The sequence below is a fragment of the Symsagittifera roscoffensis genome, chromosome 6 (genome assembly GCF_963678635.1).
Source record: "Symsagittifera roscoffensis chromosome 6, txSymRosc1.1, whole genome shotgun sequence".
Classification (NCBI taxonomy): domain Eukaryota; kingdom Metazoa; phylum Xenacoelomorpha; order Acoela; family Convolutidae; genus Symsagittifera; species Symsagittifera roscoffensis.
Window position 1 is genome coordinate 46563583 of NC_087067.1, and position 19078 is coordinate 46582660.

At 36.4% G+C, this 19078-nt stretch overlaps 1 protein-coding gene across 2 annotated transcripts in view; it reads left to right on the forward strand.

Annotated features, from left to right (window-relative positions):
• LOC134848530 (uncharacterized) overlaps positions 1–18121 on the forward strand; it is a 47219-nt gene extending 29098 nt beyond the window's left edge. Inside the window, exons 3-16 of one of the 2 annotated variants that reach the window (XM_063866029.1) lie at positions 1253–1326; positions 2861–2988; positions 3479–3644; positions 6261–6416; positions 6806–6954; positions 7550–7886; positions 8253–8348; positions 10269–10486; positions 10814–10991; positions 12429–12735; positions 13496–13755; positions 15845–16032; positions 17033–17458; positions 17760–18121. In XM_063866029.1, coding sequence (XP_063722099.1) covers positions 1253–1326; positions 2861–2988; positions 3479–3644; positions 6261–6416; positions 6806–6954; positions 7550–7886; positions 8253–8348; positions 10269–10486; positions 10814–10991; positions 12429–12735; positions 13496–13755; positions 15845–16032; positions 17033–17458; positions 17760–17954 — 2878 coding nt within the window. In that variant the 3' untranslated portion in view covers positions 17955–18121. Of the gene's footprint in view, positions 1–1252; positions 1415–2860; positions 2989–3478; positions 3645–6260; positions 6417–6805; positions 6955–7549; positions 7887–8252; positions 8349–10268; positions 10487–10813; positions 10992–12428; positions 12736–13495; positions 13756–15844; positions 16033–17032; positions 17459–17759 lie in introns of both variants that reach the window. The other variant, XM_063866030.1, reaches the window with a different exon arrangement.
• The last annotated feature ends 957 nt before the right edge of the window (positions 18122–19078 follow it).

A 19078-nucleotide genomic window follows, 5' to 3' on the forward strand; every position in this document is an offset into this window, starting at 1 on the left:
TAAAATGATGCAATTTATTGTTCAAAATTCGCAGCCAAAATTTTTCCCAAAAAATGGGTCATGTTGACTTTTTTTAATCAAGAATTACGCTGAAACTACCGAGTTAATTGATGAGAAAGTTGTTCAAAATTACTAATACAGAAGTTTTATACAGCTCAAAAATTACAAAAGAAGTTTTTATACAGCTCAACAAAGTTTTAGGTTGGTAAAACTTCCAAAATCTGTATAAGAGAGTATATTCTTCGTTGATAGCGAAAAAAAGTCATTTTTACAATAAAAAAAAGAAATTTTTTGCTTTACAACAAATTTCAAAATTCTATGCAATTTTTTGAAGTTTTTTTATTAAATTTTGATAGATTGTATATGAGGCTTCTGTTGAGCGTTATTCTTAACTAATTAAAACAGCCAAAATGACCCATTTTTGGGGTAAATTTTTGGTTAAGAATTTCAAAAAAAATGCATCAGATTATATCTGGATAAATTCTAAGAAATCTTAACACAATTTGAGAAAAACGCATTAAAATTTCAAACTTCGTTTGTTTTGTCCAGATCAGAACGGTATAATCATGATCCGTAGCATTGGAAATTTCATACCATCTGTTCTCTGCTTTATTTTGGCTAGTGTTTGTTAATTCGAGGCATATTTCTACTTTTTCGGATTTTTTTGTAGAGCTGCTTTTTCGTCGTGTTCTCGCAAGTGTTAGCGAAGTACAGCTTTGCCTCTGTTGAATTTCTTGCGTCTTCTTTTTACATAAATATTTTAAGTTTCTGATGTTTGACATAGCGGATGTTGGCCATATGGGATATTTACCCTAGACTCTTTATCTCAATATGACCACCAGAGCCGAATTTTTAAATTTGATGTGGGCTGTTTTTGAAATCAATCAACCAACAAACATTGTATTTTGTCACTATAGTGTGAGCAAACGCAGTTTTTTTGAGAAAATTTGTCAAACTGCCGCTTTTGAATGCTTCTTGATAGATTTGGCCGATAAAAACCCTAAATTCGCTACTGATAATAGCAGGTTTCACACAATTTTTCTGCTTTCAAATTTAGCATTTTGTTTTTGTAACGCACTGATCTTAGAATTAGTGTAATAGCGAATATTAGCGCATGAAGAAGCGTTAAGACAAAAATAAGTGCTGAAAAATTAGGTGATATCTTTAGCAGTAAAAAGACCTGTTCTTCTTGGTAAATTCTTAGCCTTGACGCAAACTAATTAGATATCTTGCGTGCGCTGTTGTGTTGCAGGTGTGCGCATATGGCTGAAGTGGACATGATTCTGGTGGGAGACAGTGTGGGCATGGTAGTCTATGGAGACCCAGGTCTAGTCTAGATATCCTTCCTTCTAGAACATTCTCCTAGAACATTCCACCACTGGATGTTCAAGGCCTAGCCTAGCCTAACTATGAGGCACAGTTTTCCCCCACTCAAAAACGTACAGACAAACAGGGTATCTGCTGCCTAAGCAATTAGGAGCAGTTACCATATAAAGATTTGACAAAACAAAAACTAGTCCAACGACTAATAAGCTGGCATTGATTAAGGATCTCGATCTAGTGGCTAATCGCCCTTGTTGCAATAGAGGCATAAGAAATAGAAATAAAGTTTTCATCTAAAATGAGTTTTAATCAAGATTATCATTGCTAAGCGATTAAATTAAAAGCTAATCTGTAAAAAATAGTCGGTCTAGAAAGCAATTTCATAAATTCCGAATAATACGCAATAAAAACTATTGGGGGTATTCTGGGTTTGTTTTGGTGCAATTAAGTAATTAATGGCTATCAAATAATCGAGTCTGTTCAAAACAGTCCCATACAAAAGATTCCAATACAAAACGGTGCGGAAAAAACAGCCCCGAGTGACAAAACAGTCCGGAAAAAACATCCCTACAAAACTCCGATTCAAAACAGTCCGAAGTGATAATGGTTTTTAAAAGCCGGTAGGTTTTGAAAAATGATGCTTAGTTCAAAAGTCGAAAATTGTCTAAATAAAAAACACCATCCCAAGCTTAAATATGCCGCACTTTCTTCGAAAGTCGGAACAAAAACATAAAATAGTGACCGCCGCAGTCGCGCCAACGTGTCGCGAGCTTTCCAATTAGAGCCGGTTATCGCCACGAAGCGACCCTAAACCCGTGACCTTAAACCGGAATGTTTTGTATCGGACTGTTTTTTTGTTCGTTTCATGATTTTTTGGACTGTTTTGCATTGTACTGTTTTGTATATGAACCCAAAAAAATAAGACTGAATTGATTTTAATGAATTGTTCTTAAAGACATTTTACCACAATATCTCTAATTTTATTTTCATATTTTGATCACGACCGAATTTTAATGGAAGCAGATTTTAAATCTTGTTATAAAGCGACTTGTGAAATCCTTTTCCTTCATCAATTTTAAAGCGTTACTGTGCACCAATAAAAAGAATTCGATTTCAAGGCTGGGAGATTTTTTTTGACGGAAATTTAAATAGAAACTAGAAAAGAGAAAACAAAGCAAAGTTTTTTTTTGGGTAAAACAAAGCGATTAAAGAAGCAACTACCAAACTCAGTATTTTAAAATTGTGAATGTCTTTAAATTAACTTCGGCTCATCTGTATGAATTATGGGTTTGAGAATCGACGAACCGTTTCAACTACATGCTATGTGCCAATGGCAAATTGAGGGTCGATAATTTAGCCCCAAAGACCCTAAAACGGAAGAGGAAAAATTAAACGATACTAAAAAAATTGATTTGTTTTGCATTGTTCATAATTTTGGCCAAGTATAGACTTGGTTTGGCACAAAAAGTTAAGAAATAGTATGAAAATGTATAAACGTGTGGGGAAAAACTGTATGGCGGCGTACTGCCATCTACAGGTACGAATGGAGTCACTATTGAGGACATGATTAGACACTGCAAAGCAGTCACCAATGTCACCACTCACCGAAGATTCACCCCCTTCATTGTGGGAGACATGCCATTCTCAGCATACCTTACGCCTAAGGTCACATTCATAATTATTATTCAGTTTTAAAAAATGGATAAATTCGATTTTTTGTTTTCTCCTTTTTGTTTATCCATTAATTATTGAGGTTATTGAGACATCGTATAATATTATCGATAACAGCCTGACCTGAGTGAATGCTACCGAATTGTGCTAACTCTCCAAAGATTTTTTAAAAAACCGCTTCAAATAAATTTGAGTTTTTTTTTTCATTATTATTATTTTTTCAAATATAAACAATTTCTAATATAAACAAGGTAGACCTCAAGTAGGAGTGCAATGCGTCTTTAGTCTTTCCTTTCCAATTTCATGTACTGAATTGATTGGTTCGATATCAATTGTTTGTAACTAGTTGAAAATAAATAGATGATTGTTGTTTGTTTCTACATGATTTTGGATAAATAAATTCTTCTTCAAAAAAAAACGAGAATAAACGGTTGCTTTGCAAATTGCACAGAGGGTTCCGATCATAGGTTATGTTTTTTTATAGGACGCAGTTAAGAATGCGGCCCGTCTGGTGTCTGAAGGGTTAGTTGATGCTGTGAAGATGGAGGGAGGAAGGAGGATTGAGCCCATGCTCAGAGCTGTTCTGAGGGCGGGAATACCTGTCATGGGCCATGTGGGTCTCACCCCTCAGACTGCTGCGTCAATGGGAGGTAATTTAATAGAAACGTTGAGTAGTAGCGATGGGGAAGTGGCTAGCGTCTCAGCCTCCCAGTCGAAAGGCCGTTGGTTTGAAGCCCACCATGAACCGAGGTTGAATAATTTTGAATTCAAACGCGTTTACCTCAAATTGGGTTGAGGTTGAACAAAAAGTGAAGAGAGCAAAAGTTGTTTAGATTTTCACCTGAATTATAAATTTATTTTGCGAGATTCTATTCAGAAGCAAAATTTTACCCCCAAAATGGGTCATTTTTGCGTTTTTTCTAGTTACTCAAAAATTACGCGGAAACTATCACGTTTCCTGATGAGAAAATATCAGAAGAAGCCTCTCACACAGCCCAGCAAAGTTTTAAGTCTCCAAAAATTGTTTAAATATTAGTTTTAAGCAAAGGTTTTGAGTTTTATATAGTAAAAATGATTTTTTTTGGCTAGCCAAGAAAAAATATATTCTCTTATACAGATTCACGCTTTAGAGAATTCGCCGTTCTAAATTTTTGTTTGGATGTGTAAGAGGTTTCTTTTGATATATTATTCAGTATGAAATTTAGTATATTATTATGGGACTGGTAAAAATGAAGCATTTTCCCCTAATTTAGCCTCAAATTGACTTAGTATATTTTTGCTTGCTTTTTTTCACCGTTTTTTGATCAAAAAATGATAAAAAGTCAGTTTCAGGCTAAATTATGTGAAAATGCTTCGTTTTTGCCATTCCTATAATAATATACTGAGTTTTCTAGTAACTGTGTCCCTTTTTTGTCATAAAAATTTAATTTTCATCATTTAACTGTGAAGAGAACAAAATCTACTATATATTTAAATGCGGGCTTCACCATCTCGCCACGTTTAAGCTTTATCAACCTATTATTTTGCATGTTTAATGAAAGAATTTTTTCACGCTCAAGCTATATCGTGTATTGCAATGATTAAGATTTTTTTTAATTTTCCAATTTGAATTTAGTGTTTATTCCACCGAGTTGCAAATAAGCTACACAATAGTGGGATGCTGTCAGGAATGCTTGCGAAATTGGCATCCAAATGTGAATGCCCAAATCCGTTAATTTTCAGAAAGCTCGAATTTAAAAAAAACTTCAAAATTTGAAGTTCCCAACTCTGTAGTTGAGGGCTGTCAGAGTAATCTCAGGGGTTGCGAATCTTGCCTTCAAAAATGACTGCTCAAATCTTTGTAGTTTTCGAGATATGACGTTTTTATTATTTCTTTTTCATTTTTCGGAAAATTAGATAATTTCAAAAGATTTCAAATTCCCAGCGTTGTAGTTCGGTACTTTGAGGGTACCCTCAGAGGTTCCAAGTTGCAAATTTTGCGTCCATATGCGACTGCTCAATTGCTCTTACTTTTCGAGATGTGACGTTTGTTATGTTTTTTAAAAATTGTTGAAAGAACTTATATATGAAAAATTTCACAAAATTTGAAGTTTCTGTCTCCATAATGAGGATCTGTTAGGGCTTTCTCAAGGGGTACAAATTTCGCTTCCAAATATGACTGCACAAATTTTTGTAGATTTTGAGACATGACTTTTTTGTGATTTTTTCAAAAAACAAAATCGGAAAACTTGAATTTGAAAAATTTTCCGAAATTTGAAATTCCAACTCTTTAGCTCGGGGCTGCCAAAGTATTCTGAGTGGTCGCGAGTCTTGCCTACAAATATGACTGCTCAAATTTTTGTAGTTATTGAGATATGACGTATATAGTTTTTCAAAAAAAATTTTAGAAAATTTAAATGGGAAGTTTCAGAGTTTGAAATTCCCAATCCTGTAGTTGGGTATTGTGAGAGTAGTCTCTAGAGTGACAAATCTTGCGTCCAAATGCGACCGTCCATTTGCTTTTAGTTTCCGAGTCGGATTTTTATGTAATTTTAAAATTTAAAAAAATAGATAGAAAAATTGAGAAATGTTTTTCCAAATTTTGAATTAAAAAAAAAAACTTTACAAAATTTTACATACCAACCCTATAATTGGGTGCTGACAGAGTACACTCAAAGGATGCGGATCAAAAAATCGAAGCACCGGAAGTGCGTTACACGCTAGTTATTTTTCTTAAAATGCCAAATCCGCTTTCAATTGTTTAAATCCTTCTTTTTGCAATTTTCTAGCTTGATAAAACTTTCGAGATATCAGCCCTGCCCCTGTAAGTAAAATCAGTCCAATTTTTTAAAAAAATTTTCAGTTTCATTTATAATTTAGGGGGGTATAACCGAAAAGACCCGTCTTTTTTTGGAGTTTTTTGCTGTTTGGATTTTAGTTTCTTTTTAATTTAGATTAATTTGATAAATGGAAGATAAATAAAACTCTCTCTAATAAGAAAAGTGTAGCTGGGGCGTAAAAATTTTGCATGAAAAATAGTTAATTGGAAAAAGATTCTTGAACTTCGAAGAGCTTCAATGTGATATGTTTCGAAATCTAAAATTGTTCAAGAAATGCCAAATCATTTTTTTGCGGTTACCTTGAGTGCATCGACATTTTTAAAATTATCTCTTGGCTATGTTTCAATAAGCCCAATGTCATACTGGATTACTTGTAAAGTATGCTCTCGCAGTGATTGGCAGTTCGCACTCGGAACTTCGTCACTAAACCTTTGAACTTTTTCGCAGGAATGAAGTTGCAGGGTAACTCAGCAGAAGCGGCCTACGACATCTACGAGAACGCGACTCACTTGGCTGATTCGGGCTGCTTCTCTGTAGTTTTGGAGGCCATCCCTCACAAGGTTGCCACACACATCACGCAGAGTTTGGATGTTCCTACTATTGGTGAGAAACACGGATCTCTTTAACAATCCCCCACCCCTATTGCATTAGAGGGATTCGGTATACAATTTTCAGCATATTCTATGTTTAACCATTTGATTAGTCCATTATAGGAGTGGAATATTCATCAGGGGCGGGTGTGTTAATAGACCCAATACTATACCCGTAATTCGTTTTGTGATGGATACAGCACTGGATTGATAAATTGGCTCCAATAATTTTAAGTTATTTTGTCTTTTTTTTGACGCAGCTTCTAAGTAAGTTGATAAGTCATCCGATGCAATCTTGTCTTGTTGGACTCGGATTTATTACAAGCAAACTACCTGGGACTTTAAATTGCCCTCAACGCTTTGAGATTTTTCATTAACTCAGGGATTTTTTTATTGTTGCAGGAATCGGGGCTGGTCCTGGATGTTCTGGACAGGTACAGGTGTTCCACGATATTGCAGGCATGTTCCACCGCTTTGTGCCCAAGTTCTCCAAAAGATTCGCTCTCGTGGGTCGACAGCTGGAGGCGGCAGTCGAGTCATACAGAGATGAGGTGATGAGAATATTGAGTATCTGAATAATAAGCTGATTATCCAATGTTTTTGCAAGGCGTTGTACGAAAATTAGTTATTTCATGGGACAATTTACTTGCTTGTTGATTCGCATAGCTCAAGATCAAATTTTTTTATTAATTGATTTTGATTTTTTGAAACCCAGTCGAAATCGTGAAAATACTTTTTCTATTCGTTGAATGTTTTGCTTGCCAATTTGCCATTACGAGGCCAAAGTGCATTTTGTGAATTGTAAGCGGATTCCGCAACAGGCCGAAAGCAGATTTGTCGCGGAATCCGCAACATCGCTACTTTTCTTTGATCTTCTTTGCTGTTTTGGGTTCCACGAACAAATAGCTAAAACACTGTACACTCAAAATTGATCCAAAAATAGGGGACTTGGTCTAAAACTTCTATCAATTATTGGCTTTCCTATGACCACTTGGCATCTGTTCGAACTTATTGCACTGTCTGGAATGTGGGGAGATAATACAAATGGACTATCCTCGACAGGACTGTTAAGGCCTACTGATAGCTCCTCTGCGATTCGCAGGAACTACAATTATTATATATTTTGAAAGCAGCTTCTGTTGATAGGTAACCCTGGGAGCCTTTCCGATGAAACACAATTCATTTGCGATTTCCCAGATGCAGTTTAAAAAGTACCTGCTAAAGACAGAAGGTGAACAAGAGTCACCAGAAGACGAATCCAACTCGACAAGAACTACTTCAGAAAACCCCGTAAACGGCAGTAATGGTATTTGTGTCGGCAACTCAATTGTGAGTGCACAACGGAAGAAGAATTTGAAGATATCGGTAATTGGAGCCGGTGCTATGGGTTCTCTGGTTGCGGGAAAGTTGGTTAAACATGGAGGTTATGATGTGACGTTGATATCATCTTGGGAAGAACACGTCAAAACAATCAGCCAATCAGGTTGGTAATCCTCGAGTTAGTTCATTTCAAGTGTGACTGCGGGTATAGCTCAAAAATTTAGCGGAGGCTGTTTTTTTGGTAGATGTCAAAAAGACCAAAATGGTAAGTTTTCCATTGAATGGTGACTATACAAAGAAAAGATCTAAGACTATACTAAGAAAAGATCCGAAAGAGTTCAGCAGAGATCCATAAATTATTTCATCATTGTGAGATGGAGTGTTAGTGAACTATAACGATGGAAGTCAACGATGTCTGAAACTAATTTTTATCTTGAAATTCTGGAGTTTTCAATAATTTGTTTCGCATCTCATAAAACGTTGTTCAGTTAGTGTGTTACTTGCATTGATGGCCTTTTTTTCCTTACAGGACTGCTGATTAAAGCCCTTGTCAATGATGGGATTGTGGAAGGCGAACTGATCAAAGCGTCCGCTGCAAAGTCTTTCCCCAAGGAAGAGCCGGCTGGTACGTTTTGTTATTTTTCAGCAATAGATACATAATGGGACATCTGAAGTATGATCAACTTAAACGTGAAACGTTTTCTCAATAGTATTTTCTTACATTGATTTAGGACCCAAAGTGCATGCTTGTCTGTCATGAACTCACAGTCTGTTTTCATGTTACCTTTAATTAAGAGGCTCAAATTTGATTTTTATCCGGTTTCCTTTGTGATTTCTTTTTAAGTTAGTTCATTTTCTTTGTTAAAAGGAATGCAAACTCCACTATCGAACAGTAAAGGTCACCAAAAACGTTATAATCTTTTTTTGAAAGTAGATTTCTGATCGGAATTTTTTATTGACTTGATGGTTTTCCTGAAAGTTCTACTGCTCGACAAAACGAAAATCTGGATGGTAAAATTGAAAATTTCTTAGCTAAAACGGCTACTAGTGGTTGAGAATCAAAGCTTATATTGTTTGAGCATGCTAAAAAGTAGTTATTGCACAAACGAAGCGTAGTATACTACGATTCAACTTTTTTTCTAACCCAAGTCGCAATTATTTGTGCAACTTTGGCGGCTTATTTGTTTTCACAAAAGTGGTGGAAAAACCAAACGCCCTTTGTGATGAAAATTCCCTGTGTGCCGCATATTCTGCTAGTCTCCTCTTCGGCTTTCGACGGTTTTCTAAATTTACTGTAGTGGAATTTTTGATACCTTTTTTGAAGTTTTTCCAGCAATCACCCAGTATCATCTGAGGCGACGAGTTCAATCAAAAGAAGAAGGAACATATGGGATCTGGATCCCCCTGCATAAGCTGATACGCTTTTGTTTTAGCTGACAAAGCGTTATGGCCTCAGAAAATGTCCGTGTTTAAAATTTTGAACGGGTCGGAAATTTTTTAATTGTCGAAAACTTTTCTGCCAAATATTGGACCGCCCAATTGGATCTGTCCAATCATAAGAACCGCTATTTGGAATCCTCCCTGCATAAGCAGATACAATCTAATTTAGTAGAAAAAGTTGTAGCCATTAAAGTTGTCTAATTTTGTCTAAGTTGACCTTTTTTCGGAAGCTTGATTTTCTCGAAGACTATCCTGCCAAATCTGAAAATGTTCAATCGAAGGATTCAAGCAAAGGAACAGGTGCTTGGAGTTTCTGCCCTAATTAAATTAGAAAAGCAATATTAAATTTTAAAGTCCATATGCTCAAATTTTTTGGTTTTCTCGAACTACGGTGCAAAATCTGAAATTTATTATTCAATCAAAGAACAAAATCTAATGGTATCACCTGTATAAACAAATTCTCCTAATTTTTGTAAGTTATCCTCTTTAAACTAAAGATTTTGTTGAAGTATTCATCCATTTCTTAGACTTCATTTAATTACTCAAAAGCGACGGTGCTAATAGTGATATTAGGAAATCAGATGGATTGCGACGTTTACTTGATCTTCCCCTCTAAAGTGTTTTCTCCGAACTTAGGACAAGCAAACAGCTATTGGCTTGGTGAATGTCCAATTTTTGACATTTCGACGCATTTTGAAAAGTTACGCTATACTTTTCGCATCTGTACATTTATTAGACAATTTTTACAGCTTTACCCGGACCCTTAATTTATTTTCAAGCATTGTCAGATTGTGAAACTCCTTATCGGCAGGTCGGAGGTTTAATTCCGGCAAAGTTTTTTCTACATGATTATGTTTACCTGTTGTTTTTCTTTATATCACTTCGTTAATGCTTTTTAAGAGCTTTTTTGCCGTTTTCTCGCTTGTTTGCGAAGTGCAGCTTGAGTTTTTTGGAATTGAACTGTCTGGGGTAGGCTTTGCTTTCAAAATGGTTTTATGTTGTGGACCTTAGAGGTTTCGCAATAACTGACAAGAGCCTGCACATGTCGAAAGGGGCGAGTTGTTTATGATGCTGGAGCGTAATAATATCAATAAGAACTTTCTAGAAGGAGTGCTGCGTGTAACTTCTCCATTCCACACCCTCTTCAATCCTCCAAAAAGAGAAATAGAAGGGGGAGACGAATATGTGAGTGCAGACGTAGTGTTCATCCTGACCAAAGGTCACAGCACGAGGAGTGCGGCCAGGACTGCTGCCACTATCATCGGACCTGGTTCCCTTGTGGTCACACTGCAAAACGGAATGGGACATGCAGAAAGAATAAGGGTACTAATCTTCAATCCATTCTCTCTGGCTATAGCGCTTTTACTGGGAAAACTTACTACTTCAGGGCTTTATAATCGCTTTTTGGCCGTATTTGCTTGGCTAAATAGCTAGCTCTGTAGAATATTTTCGGCAAGGTATTGATTTTTAACTGTTTCATATGTGCTTGGAAAGACACTTTGGTCGGACGAAAAACGCAGATATAATTTTGTAATAAACCAGCCCCTCAGCGTAAAGCTATATCCGCATCAGCAATTGAACTTTTTGCGCCCAAATTTTTGACACTTAAAAGCGGGTAGCCACTGTAAACTATAGGTACTTGTATTTTAGGAGGAAATAGGAGATATGGCAACCATTATTGAGGGAACCATATCACATGGGGCGTTGTTAGAGGGACCAGGTGCTGTATTCCACACTGGACTGGGATCCACAATCATAGGCAGCAGCAAAGCGCAGAACTTCGTGCCATCATCTGCAACTAGACTCGTATCAGAGATTCTGAATAAAGGTAATCATGACTTTATGCAGTCATATGTGTCAGTCATATTTATTATCACAGGATTGGAAAAGTAATTTTTCTGGGTAAGATCTGGCATAGGTTTTAGATCCGGGCGTTTTTTTTGCCTGGTGGCTCTTTTTCACTATCCTGAAATAATTATTGACATGTTATGTACGCATCTTTCAAAAATTCAACTCACAGCGTTGAAAATGGATCGAGTATCCAGCATAATAAAACATTTAACTCGATATAATTTTCTCTAAACGAGTTAATGTTTTCAAAATAGTGCCAACCATAAACTGCTCTTAAAGTTTAAAGAGCTTTACGGCCGTGTGTTTTGTTTTGATGTTTGAAAAGGGCCGTTTTTTTTGTTTAGTTGCGTTCATTGACTCTTTTCCAACTTTCATGAAGTTTGATCTTTTGCGGGGTTTGACTTTTGATTTCGGTTTAAGTTGAATTCCAATTCATTTGCTTAAAGAAAGGCAAATTTTGCTCTCCAATTATCAAAGCGGCAATGGCGCGAAAAAACGTGGACGAATTTAGTTCTAGCAGTGAGCGGCCGTGGCCGAGTGAGTACGACGCGCGTCTCCGAACACAATGGTCGATCGTTCGAATACGTCTTGGGTCGCGGTCGGTGGTTTGCCAATGCCATCCGCCTCCTCATGGTGGTAATAACTACGGTAAAATGGATGAACTTTCACCTCACCTAGGAAGGCACTGCAGTGGGTAGAGCTGAAGGCTAAAAACTACTTCCTTTTTCGAAAGTGGGTTTTGATTTTTAGATTTTCCAGAGGAATCAAAATTTACCTTTGATTCATTTTTCTCAAATTGGATTACGTTTATCAAAAAGGTGTCAAGCATCAATTGTTCTTGAAATTCGAAGATTTTTAAGGCCATAGTTTTTTCTTTGAAGTTCGAAAGTATAAGGTTTTTCCAAAAACAAATTAAAGTTTTACCACGAAGATTTATTGTTCTTTTTTTGTCCTAGATAAGCAAGCAAACAAAATAAGTTTTTTTGTCCTAGATGAGCGTATAATTAAACTGGCGTCAGCATAGTGTTTTAGGAAGAACCTTCTTTTTTCTAAGCTAACTCGCAAATAAAAGTGTTCACTTATTTGGTAATTTCACTGTAGCATTGGAAATTGCATAGCATCTGTTCTGTCTTATTTTTGACTACTTAATCTTCTAGTTACTATGAAGCTACCGTGGCTGAGTGGTTTGTGTGCATGACTCAAAATCTTACGATCGCAGATACGATACTCAGGCGTAGCCGAGTTTTTGCTAATTCGAGGCTTGTTTCTACTTTTTTATTGCACTTTATAAAGCTGCTTTTTGTTGTGTTCTCGCTAGTGTCTGTGAAGCGAAGATTCGCCTGTGTTGAATCAAGTTATTTGACTGCTGACGCTTTTTTGTGGAATGATAACCGGATTCTTGATTTTTTTCCAGCTGGGTTCGAAACAGTCATCGCCGATAATCCCGGAAAATTGATGGAATCACAGTGGATGAAGCTAGCTGTAAACTCCACTATCAACCCGCTGACTGCAGTTTTGGGGGTGAAAAATGGCGACCTCATTGGCAGCCCAGACATACAAGACATATCTACGAAACTGGCGCAGGAGTTTATGGCGGTGGTGAAGGCGAGAAATGGCTTCTCCTTTCCACTTGATAATGTAGATGAGGTTTTGAAAGTGGTGTTTGATGTGGCGAATAAAACAAAGCTGAACACTTCGTCAATGTTGTCAGATCTGAACAGGTAAAAATAATGAATTTATAAAGTGATGCTTCAATGAATCGTGTTGTTTAGGTTAAAGTAACCTACTTTATAAATAGTTTACTTTATAAATAGGTTCACATAGAAACAGACATTTATATAATCAGACAATGCAACTTCCGGATTGCGGTAAATTTTGGCCTGAATTTTTGATTGGCGTCATTGAAAATGAAATTTCTCTGAGAAACTCAACTGTTCAAGTTAAATTTTACTTAAGTTTCTTTCGAATAAGTATGTTCACCTGACGTTTTTGCTGTTTACTAGAATGTTTATATTTAAGTAATCGCCACTGCTAAAACGTCTATAACCAGGGGTGTGAAGTATCGTATCGACGATAGATGTTTTGGTGTCGATAGATTATCGCGATACATTGAACTCCTCGATAGATTATCCGATAATCGCGATTATCGGAATCCTATATCCTATCCTATATATTAATTGAATGACAGAAAAATTAATGCCATGTTTTAGCTGACATAAGGCGCAATGGTTAAGGGCTATCGAGCGCAAGGTTTAACAATTTATTTTTTATTTCGGCTTAGATATTCTCTAAAATATCGTAAAAAATCGTTAAATATTGTAAACAATTGTTATGCATCGTAAATTAAATATCGTAAAATATCAAGTTTCCAGTCGATAGACTATCACGATACTTAAAAGCTTTATTTCGACATATCGGATATGCGATTATCGATTTCCCACCCGTGTCTATAACTAATAATCACCAACTTTCTGCTTATAGATGCGTGCAAACTGAAATCGACTACCTCAACGGATTTCTAGTTCGCGAGGGAAGACGACTCAACATTCCAGTCTCGTGCAACGAGACACTGACTAGTCTAGTGAAGGCATTCGAGAGCTCAATTAAACTGAAGAAGAAACTGGAAGAGGATACAGTTGATTATCCAGAGTCGTGCTGTGAGGTCAAGTCGCACCACCAGACTATGCTGGTCAAGTCCATTCCACAGTTCAGATCGGTGTCCAGTAATTTCGCCAAATCTGGTTAGTCCATTTGCAAGTCAAAACTGAACTATTTTTCAAGCATTGAAAAGCCTGTGATGGCTGAATAAAACGTGTCTGATTATACGTGAATCTTGTTAACACAAGCAATGCTTGTGTTATAGTATGAACTATCTTTTTTTTTCAATCTAAGCCGCAAATATTGTTGCGATAAAATGTGTTCATTTTGAAAGCGTTCATTTTGATCAATAACCAGCGATTAAGTACAGCTAATGCTAAGGATATTAACACAGATTATTATTGTTCCGACTTTCGTATCGAAAGTAGCGGAATATCTGTGCTCGAGGTGATTTTTTTTCAGACAAATTTCGACTCTTTAACTAGCCATTTTTGGCGGGTTTTGTTATATCATTCGAAAAAGATTGTTGACCTGCATTACGAGGCCAAACTGTGCATTCTCTGCATTGTAAGCGGAATCTGCAACAGGCCGAAATCAGATTTGTCGCGGAAACCGCAACTGTAAGTGGAATCCGCAAATTGTAAGTGGAATCCGCATTTTGTTTGCGGATTCCCTTGACATATATTTATATGTGTGGTAGCCTTTAAAATTATACCTTTTAAATACACGATTTGATTTCACTAGAATAGAAATTTACTAGAATAGATCAGTGTTTGGGACTAATGGAATCCCAATTACTGACCAGTATTTGGGATCGATGGAATCCCAAATATTGACCTAAGTTGGCGATATGCTGTGTGTTGTGTTTCCATACACTCTCAACCTAATGACTACAATTAATGCATTTATTCGGCGTTATGCTTCCAAACTCAGTATTTAGGATTGACGCAATCCCACATACTGACCTAATTTGTCGATATGCTGTGTGTTCCATACACTCTCAACTCAATGACTCCAAATATTGAAATTGTTCGGTGTTGTGTTTCCAAAATACTAAAAGATGACATCCACCGATTTAGGTAACCACTGTTTTAAGACTTGTTCGTGGATTCCGCTGACAATGGTTAAGTCTTTGCTTTTAAATTCCGCATTGCAAGAGATAATAATTCCATCTCAGCTTTAAATTGTTCATATGCAAGTTCAGTATTGAACAAAATTCGGAAACCACTTACAGTTTGAGGAATCCACTTACATTTGCGGATTCCGCTTACATTTTGCGGAATTCACTTACTGTTGCGGAATCCAGAACAACTAGCTATATTTGCAACAAAACAAATGTGCCGACAAAATTTACGTTACAGGTATATGTATGCGGAATCCACTGAAATTTTGTTTGTGGAATCCACTTATATTTTGGAACATATTTTAAGACTTGTCTCTGGAATTCAGGAACATACAGACACAAAAATCTGCTCCGATCCAGTGCACAGTTTGGCCTCGTAATGTGAGCTTAAATTTGGAAAGATATTTCAGCTGTGATCATTTTTCGTAAAGTTATAGGGGTTTAAAAGTTGCGATTTTGGCCAATTTGGGACAATGATCGCTATGAACGCGTAAGCAGAGTTTTAATCTGTCATAGAAATCGTTCCAAATTGGTTGAAGGAACTTTTTTTGCCGTAATCGATTTGTTACTAGAAGCGAAGCTTATCACTTTGTACTTAATATGGCGTGTGGCGGGATGATTTTCACAAAAACTCAAATAAAAAAAATCATTTTGTATTTTTCTTACATTTAAATTTTTCATGTTTTTACTGCTCCATAGACTGCTCTATAAATTGAGGCCTGTTAGATGGTAATTTTTTTAAATCAAATTTACTGGTACTGCTAATGCGTCATAATTGGTGTGCGTCACTTAAGAAATTTTGTAGACTCAAAGTTTTACTCGTTCAGTTTTTCCCAGTAGCGTGATCGGTCATATTTTTGCTTGTGTATGCGAAGTGCTATTCATATGGATGGTCTACTGTTCGCATCAATCAGTGATTTTCAGGCGGAATTATTATCTGAACCGTTTATTTTTTTTTTCACGAATAGCCAACATTGCCGGTCAAATTGTATATCAAAATTTTTAAAAGTAACTCATTTTCAAGTTTTGAAAACAAATTCATACCAGGCTTACGTTCTGCAACCATTCGTGAAAGTCTTCTCGATAAGTTGAATTTGGGCTATTTTCAGGTAAGAAGGTGGGATTTGTGCCGACGATGGGAGGTCTTCATGAAGGTCATCTGACTCTAATCAGAGAGTGCAAGAGGAAGTGCGACGTCACAGTCGTGTCCATATTCGTCAATCCACTCCAGTTCGCCCCTCACGAAGACTATGACTCATACCCGAGAGATCTGACTCGTGACTTTGAATTGCTGCAGGTAGGGCCATGTTCAATTGTTAGTAGCCACTTGTTCGTCCCATCCTGTTTTCGCGAAATGATTCAAATATTCTCATTTGTTCTAAAAAGTACTTTTCATGAAGTCAAGATCGAAATCTGTTTTCACTAAATATAGTCTTCCGTATCACCATATGTTTTTATGATCGATTCCATTTTTTCTTGGAAGTTGAATTTTATAACAATTTGCTGTAGCAGTTTACGAGTTGATTTCATTGGTAAGATCTTGTGATATACACTACCCCACGCCGGCACGACCTATGATGATAAGTAGCCATTAGCTTGCCCATCTGTTACGTCTAAAATTATACCATCAACCCTTATCTATAATGAAAGAATCAGCGGTTAATCGAACACTAACATTAAACTTGCTAACGGAACCCCTTTCGCTATAGGGGAATCTCCTAATGCATCATGTTGCTGTTTCGAAACATCTTAAATTATTAAGAGTAATGAACGCAGTGAAGGCTCTTATAAAGGTCTTGCTGATTTTTTTTCGCAGAAAAAGTCTTAAAAGTCCAATAATTACAGATATGCATTTATATATATTGATGCATTGATGAATGCACTTAATGCACTTAGGTTTATATGCACTTTTTGAGTTCAATTGAAATTCATCTGCTGAAAGTGGCGTAAATAGCACTCTCCAAATACGAACGTGGAAAAGGTGCAAAAAAAACGTGAACCATTTCTTGTTTCGAAAGTGGAATTTAATTTTTAGTTTTCCTGCGGAATAAAAGCTTTACCTATTAATCCAGTTTTTTCAAATTGGGTTAATTTCAACAAAAAAATTGTCCATCATAAATTGCTCTACAAATTCAAAGAGCTTTAAGGTAATCTAATGTTTTATTCGAAATTCAAAAGTTGAAGATTTTTGAAAAGTCGATTTTTTTTTCAGTTTCCAGGCGTTCTGTACTCTTTTCCAACTGTCAGTTGGCTATGTTTGTTTGAATTGGTTGGCTTGACGACGTTCTTGTTCGCAGGCAGAAAAGGTAGACTTCATTTTTGCCCCCGAAGCATCTGAACTGGTTGCCAATTCCCAAGAAGTCAGTTTGATTGTCAAATCTTCCGATTGCAAACCAGAAGGCGCGAGCCGGCCACATTTTTTCCACGGCGTTGCCACAATAGTGTTGAAACTATTCAATATTGTAAAACCAGATGTGGCTTATTTTGGGCAAAAAGACGCACAACAATGTTCAACAATAAAACAGATGGCGGCTGACTTGAACGTGGATTGCGACATTGAGATTTGCGACACGGTTAGGGAAGCGGACGGTGTGGCGATGAGCACGAGGAACAGTTACCTGTCACAAGAAGAGAGGAAAGTGGCCCCTGTGATTTACAAATCGCTTCAGGCAGCCGAGAATTTAGTCAAACAGGGTCAACATGACGTCTCAGCTTTGAAACAAGTTTGTATTCATACTCGTCATTATTACAAGCAAAACATGTTAATAGACATTGGGGATAAAAATACTCCTTGCCCTGTTTTGAGTTCTAAAGCTAGGGTGTGCATGATAGTATGACATACAGTTACTAGTAAATGAGAACGATTTAAAAATGAGAATTTTCATTTTGTATTTTTGTTCACTACTTTTTGTGACATATCTTGAAAATTCTAACCATTTCTGATGCACTGAGTTTAATTGTGTTTGCATATAAGTTTTTAAATAGTTTTCAATTATGATGTACGTAAATGATGTTTCGTTTCAGGCTATCGAGCATAGCCTCTCGTTGGAACCCATGTTCAATCTGTCCTACATTGCAATCAGTGATAATTACTCTATGGAAGAAGTAGAAGAGCTAGGTCACAGTCTGGACAGAGAAGGTGTATGTATTTCAATTGCGGGCAAACTGGGAAAGACAAGACTAATTGACAACATTGTGATCCAGTCTGCGAAATTATGAACCTGAGTTTAAACTTCAGCATCACTTCGAGCTTTGTTGTATTTCAGTTTTGACGCTTCTAGCTCGAACTCTTGAATATCAAGGACTGTAAATGCAATCTACTTAATTTAATTCAAAAAATGGAACGACATAAAAATGGTTGTATTTGTTCATTAAGGGAAATTGAAATCCTTGATAAATCGTTTTTGATATACTGAATATATTCAACAAATTTGAAAATACCCATTGGTTTAAAACTGGCGGGAACAATCTGAAGCTGGCATGAACTTAAGAGGCTAAAAAGCATTTACATTAGTGTTCGCGCATGACCATTTATATCGCTTGCGATTAGCAAGTATGTGAAAGCAGAGTATAGATTGTATTTTTTCCGGGTAAACAACTTTTTGGTTTTTCTTTTCTCAAAAACTACCCTGCCAATTCTCAAGTTAATTGTTCACTTGAGAATCCCAGTACCTGGAGTTTTTTCTGGTAAAGCGACCACATTTTGCGTTTGCGAAAAAAGTAGTGGAAATTGGAAAGCCGTGTTTTTGAACTTTTGACCGTTTTTTGAATTTCTGATTTTCTTTATCAGATCTGAGATGAAGGCTTCCATTGAAAAAAATGGATGCAAAATTTTGTTATGCTGAAGCAACGACTCCTCATTTTTTGATAAATTTTTTTTAAAAAAAGTTTACTTATTTTAGTAGAGAAATAAGGCTTTGGGCAAAGTTCAAATTTTGAAATTACCCATTGCATCCTGCATGAGTATGACAAATTCAAAAATAGCAAACACGCAATTTCACTTAAGCACCCAGTTATTTAATTCGAGGTATACGAAAATTTTGGTTCATCTAATTCTTTTGAAATGTTTTCTTTTTACCTATGTTTTTTATGTTTGAGTTGTATTTAAATGCTCAACAGTTTCGTTTTCGGATCTGAACGAATTTGATCAAGTTTTGTCGGCTCAGTTCCTGCTCTTTAATTGTTTTTGAATTTTTTGCAAGCCTGCTTCGTCATACAAGTGTGTCACTTTTTACTTCGAAAGTTGATTATTTTGGGGCGAAGTTGGCAGTTTTCCGCTTTTTAGAAATAGAGCGTAGAGTAATACTGCGATGCCACTTTTTCCGAATTAAATTGCAAATTAA